Here is a 6000-nt window from a genome sequence, read left to right on the forward strand (position 1 = left end):
AGCAGAGCAGCTCATCAAAGCACAGCCAAGGGTGTTTCCAACACTGGGATATGGGAATGCATCCTGCTAAATATGGAGCGCAGTGGAAACGGCTTCAACAGCAATCCCGAAAAACCCCGGAATCCCCGAGGGTGGAAAAGACCTCTGAGATCACCCAGCACGAGTGACAGACACTGGATCTGCCTCAAAAGCAAGAATCAGCTGCTCCAGGCTAAATCCTGGGAGAAGGGGGCCAGGAGAGCTTGGGTTTGGGATCCTGGAATGCCAGTGCTGGGCAGGGCCACCTCAGCAGAGCGGGACACACAGGGGGAGGCACAGGGAGCCACCAGGAGCACCTGAGCTCCTCCACCAGCACCAAACCTCCGGAGAAATTCATGGATCTCATCAATTTCACCAGCACCAAACCTCCAGGGAAATTCATGGATCTTATCCATGCACGGGAGCCACCAGGAGCACCTGAGCTCCTCCACCAGCACCAACATCAAACACCCAGAGAAATTCATGGATCTTATCAATTCCAGGGAGCCACCAGGAACACCTGAGCTCCTCCACCAGCACCAAACCTCCGTAGAAATTCATGGATCTCATCAATTCCAACAGCAACAAACCACTGAGAAATTCATGGATCTCATCAATTCCACCAGCACCAGGAGCACCTGAGCTCCTCCACCACCACCAAACCACAGAAGAAACTCATGGACCTTATCAATTCCTGTCCTCCCCAGTAATTCCAAGTAAATACTCTCCAAAATTCCATCTTTTTCAAGCACCATTCCATGATCATAAAACAAAAGCCAACACAATAATTTGGCCATTTCCATCCGCCTCCATGGAATTTTGCAGCTTCCAGGAATTCAAGAGCTCTGTTGTTACTCACCAGGCTTGGAAAAATCTCAACTGGATTGTGCCATCTTATTTAACTCCCTGAATTCCTCCACGGGAGATTGTTGTGCCATGAAAACAAGAGCATGTTTTTTTTTTTTTAAAAAAAAAGAATTTATTTAAAATAAAATTATTTATATTTGACATTATATTTTGAAAAGCAAATTGCTGGCTGTGTTTTAGCTGCACTCAGGGATAACCAAGAGAAAAAGCAGAGCGAAATTTCCTAAGGTTAAATTTCTGTTCTGTATTTTCTTCATCCACAAGGTAACAGGTAGTTATTAAATTAATGAAGCTAAATGTGAATTAATTTGGGGAAAATCCACAAAAATTTTCATTAAGTAAAGACAATCAACATCATATTGTAGAAACCCCTTCTTTAAAAGCTCAGCAGAGCCTGAATAAATAAAAACTGAATATATTATTTCAGTTGGAGAAATATTCACGGAATTCCAGGATGGTTTGGGTTCAAAGGGATTTTAAATCTCATCTCATTCCCATGGGCAGGGACACCTCCCACTATCCCAGGTTGCTCCAAGCCTGTCCAACCTGGCCTTGAGGAACTATTTATATTTGGAGGCTAAATCCAGCAAAACAAAGGAATGAGTGTTAGAAACTGCAGAGTGACTTGGAAAACACTGAATTTTGGGATCTTCCAAGCCACTGCTGGCAAGGACCTTGCTATGGGGGTAAAATGGATGAAGTTCTTGCTTGGCAAAAATAAGATGGAAGAAGTGTAAAAATCAAAGATATTTTAAAAATTATTCCTTTGGAATCCTCAAGGTATGGATGCAGTGAGGGAGAGCAGATTGTGGGATGGGGAATGGGAACGTGCTGGGATTTGGCTGGCAGGAGAAAGAGCTGAGGACCACCTCCAGGAGATGCTGCTCCCTCTCCAGTCATTCCAAAGGAAATTCACCATTTCCAAAATTTCCATGGCTTCTGCCTGCCTTTTTTCACATAAAATCTCCCCAAAATGCACCAAGGGGAATTATCAAAGGAAGAAGGAGCATTTGGAATTCTGGGATCTCTGAGGCAGAACTGCCAGATGCAAGACAGGAATGAGCCTGGTGGATCCTGGCGGAGGAAAATCCCAGAGCTACAGAGGTTTTGTGCTGTTCTTTTATGGGAATGAGGCAGTTGGAGATGGGATCCAGAGTTTGGAGCAGGCAGGGATAAGGCTGACACAGGTCTGGAGGTCACTGTGGTGACATGTGGATCGTGGCCAGTGGGAACAGCTTTTCCCTGAGGAAAAGAATCATTTGGATCATGGAAACACTTGAATCATGGCCTTATTCTTAAAAAAAAAAAAAAAAAACCCCAATATTTGCTTTCCTTTTTTTTTTTTTTTTTTTTTTTCTGGGCAGTGTGTGTCTGGATATGGGAGCAGGCTGTGGTGACACAGATTCCATCAGCACCAGGAGGAGGAGAGAATTGCCATGTACTGTCAGAAAAGCAGGAAAATGCCTGGAAAATGCCATTATTTCAAAGGGAAAGAGGAATGAGGGAAGGCAGGAAACTGGAAACAAGGAAAAGGAGCAGAAGATTCCTCAAACAACAGCATCCATGTGGTGAAAATGCTGATTTACCCCCCCAGTGTGAGGAAGTTCTCTGGTTAGGAGGCTGGAGAAGTTACAGATTCCATAAAAGCCAACATGGATGAATTCCCTGGCTTGACACTGCCCGTTTATTCCCGAGGCAACTCCTTCCCTTCCTTCCCAGCTCCCACAAAGGGCACCTTACGTAAGTGGCATTTGGCTGGGCACAGGTGAGGCTGCTCCGTGCCCTGCATCCCAATCCCAAAATTCCCCAGCACATCCAGGGGCTCAGCTGGACCCCACAGCACACATGGAACACCCTCCAGACACTCCAAGGAAATGCTGGAGCACAGGGAAATATTGAAAATTAATTTAAGTATTTAAATTAAATGTCAGGTGGGTTTGGTGTGTGGTTTGTGTTGAGGGTGTGCTCACACTCAAACATCCTTGGAACCTTTTAAGAGTGATTTTCTTAATTTCAACATTTCTTTCCTTCTTATCTAGGCTTAAAACCATTCCAAATCACCTAAAAATTGAATTGAAAACCTTCCCCCTTTTCCATTTAGAGGGATCCCACCTCCTTTGCGAGTTGATCCAAGTTCCATCTCCAAATGAAATATGTGAATTCTTTTTTCACCAAACACCACAGACGCTGAGTCTGGTCCCATCCTGCTCCTCTAATTCCCAGCTGGAGCATCTTTCCCTGATTTCCCTGGATAGGCTGCTGGGATCAGATGAGCTCCATGACAGATGTTCCAGGGAATTAATGTGAATAACCCCATCACCAGTGACTCCGAGCAATTAAAATCCCCAAGAACACTCTGGAGCTGCTACAGCTCATAACCAGCTCGAGGTTGTTATTACTGCTTGGATTTAAATAAAAAACAAACCAAAACCAATAAACAAACCAAAAAGCAGGAATTCTGCAGGATTCCAGAATTCTAAAGGAATGGGAAAGTAGTGGATATATGGCTGTGTGAGGAAGGATTAAAAAATTCACATTACTCAAAGTTTTCTGGTTCAATTCCCACACTCAACTGGTGCATATTTTGGAATTTAAAAGGCGGATCCTGCAAGAGGAAATTTAGGAAATGAACCAGTGAGATCCTCACGGATTTTCCTGGATTTTATTTCATCTTTTGATTGATGTTTATGATTTAAGGAGGATAAGTGACTGTCAGAGGCAGCCCCAATCAGCTGTAATGGCACCCAAATCGACTGTTTGGGGTTAGAGATTTGTGGGGAGGGAAAAGAAGCCTCTCAGCCAGGATTCCCACGGGAAAAAAGGTGGAAAAGAGGGAGATTTGTAGCCAGCAAAAACTGTCTCCAAGCCTTTTCCAGGATTTAGCTCTGAGAGTGCCCTGCTCCAATCACCCTGAGCTGAGAGAGTGAAGGAAAAAACGTGGCCTGAAGGCTCTGAGATGAGTTCCTGAGCTCCGAGATGAATTCCTGGTCTCTGAAATGTGTTGAGATGAATTCATGGGTTCTGAGATGAATCCATGGGCTCAGAAATGAGTCCTGGAACCAATTCATGGGGCCTGAAATGAATTGCTGGGCTCTGAAATGAATTCCTGGGTCCTGAAACTAATTCACAGGTCCTGAATTGATGGGCTCTGAAACGAATTTCCTGGGTTCTGAAATGTGGTCCAAGATGAATTAATGAGCTCTGAGATGAATTTCTGGGTTCTGAAATTAATTCATGGGCTCTGAGATTAATTTCTGGGCTCTGAAATGAATTCATGAGCTCTGAAATTATTCCATTGGTTCTGAAATGAACTAATGGGCTACAAAATAAATTCACAGGTCATGAAATGAATTCCTGGGCGCTGCAACGAATTCCTGGGCTCTGCAGTGAAACCCCGGGCTCTCCCACACAAACACACGGCGCCTGGCAAAGTTGCCGGCTGCTGCCTTTGTTCCCGGGAATAAAGGGCTGGATTTCTCCCGGAGAACGGCGGCTGAACAAGGGCCGAGGCCCCGCACCAAACATCCCCCGGCTGCTTTTCTGCTCCATTCACCGCCGGGAGAACCCACGAACGACCCGCGCTCGTTCTCCCCGCTTCAAACCACAGCTCCACTGGTTTTAAACCCAGTTTCAACCCAGTTTAAACCCGGCAGAGCTTACCATGTGTGTGCCACCGTGAAGCGACGGCGCTGGCGGATGCTTTTATTCACCAACAACTTTCTGAAAAAGCAGGGAGAGTTCCTGGGCGAGCTGCGAGGAGAAATCTTTGGCGACGTGGGTCTGTTCCCGGGCAGCTTGGGCAGCTCCAGCTCCAGGTGCATCTGCTCCTTGAAAGTCCTGATGTAAACCTCGGCCTCGGGAGTGGCGAGTTCCCGGGAAGGCTCCCTGGCCGTCATCGCTGCGGCGCTGGGCGAGCTGCGAGCGCTCAGCGATGGCCACGGGCGCGCATCCCCCGAGCGCCGGCGCTGGCAACGCGGAGCTGCCCCCGCTCACTCAGCGGCAGGAGGATCCGGCAGCGCTGCCACGAAGCCCCGGCTTTTCCTGGGAAGATGCTCCCGGTGTTGTTGTGGCCGCTCATGAAAAATTCATCAGCCTCTGCTCCAGCATCCCGCCCTCCCCGAGCGGAACAGCGCTGGGATTTCAGGGATCAGCTCAGGGAATCGCGCACTGCTCCAGCATCCCGCCCTCCCCGAGCGGGGATTTCAGGGATCAGCTCAGGGAATCGCGCACTGCTCCAGCATCCCGCCCTCCCCGAGCGGAACAGCGCTGGGATTTCAGGGATCAGCTCAGGGAATCGCGCACTGCTCCAGCATCCCGCCCTCCCCGAGCGGAACAGCGCTGGGATTTCAGGGATCAGCTCAGGGAATCGCGCACTGCTCCAGCATCCCGCCCTCCCCGAGCGGGGATTTCAGGGATCAGCTCCGAGCGCATCCCGCGCTCCCAGGCCGGGCTTTCATTGAGAATTAGTTTTGCCCGCACGGCGCTGGCTCCACCCAGGCCGCGCTCATTGGCTCGGGGTTATTTTGACAGCCGGACTCTGTCCTGCCCTGCGGGGAGCGCGGGGCATCCCCAGGAAATTTTAAGGACCTGCCCAACATCCCGATGTTGCTCCCCGGCTCTGGGAGGGATGGGAGAGCGCTGAGAGTGGAGATAAAGGCTAAAAGGGAACAAACACAAAGGAATTCTGTTCTGCAGGAACAAAGCACGCAGGAATTCCTGCTCCATGGAAAGGCTCCATCGTCCTGGGAAGCAGAGCCAAAGGATCAAACCTCTGCCAAATCAAAGGATGGGGGAGCTGGCAGCTCCCTGCCAATTCCAGTAATTTTTAGAGTCTATGTATTTAAAACAGAAAAAGACCAGGAATTTTATCTCTGGATATAAACACCATGAAAGCAAGTTCTACTTTTCCAAGGATAAAAAGCAACATTCAAGTAAAGAAGTTAAAGACAAGGAGTGTAACAGCACAATAAATCCCTGAGGGAGTGGCACTTTTCAAACTGGTCAAAATAAGGTGACCAAAAATGCAAACACAATAAATATTTTTAAAGGAGGAGGACTCAGGGAGAGCACATGAGTGAAGTGCTCTGGTGGCACTGTGCAGGCATCAATCACACA

General features: G+C 48.0%; 1 protein-coding gene across 1 annotated transcript in view; it reads right to left on the reverse strand.

The window, feature by feature from the left end:
* Nucleotides 1–4796, reverse strand: part of PDE4B (phosphodiesterase 4B) — a 134463-nt gene extending 129667 nt beyond the window's left edge. The window contains exon 1 of the mRNA XM_041421224.1: nucleotides 4546–4796. Within this exon, the coding sequence (XP_041277158.1) occupies nucleotides 4546–4781 (236 nt within the window). The 5' untranslated portion in view covers nucleotides 4782–4796. The remainder of the gene's footprint in view (nucleotides 1–4545) is intronic.
* Between the last annotated feature and the right edge of the window lie 1204 nt (nucleotides 4797–6000).

Source organism: Onychostruthus taczanowskii, unplaced genomic scaffold (assembly GCF_017590055.1).
Source record: "Onychostruthus taczanowskii isolate IOZ18803 unplaced genomic scaffold, ASM1759005v1 scaffold7, whole genome shotgun sequence".
Lineage (NCBI taxonomy): Eukaryota > Metazoa > Chordata > Aves > Passeriformes > Passeridae > Onychostruthus > Onychostruthus taczanowskii.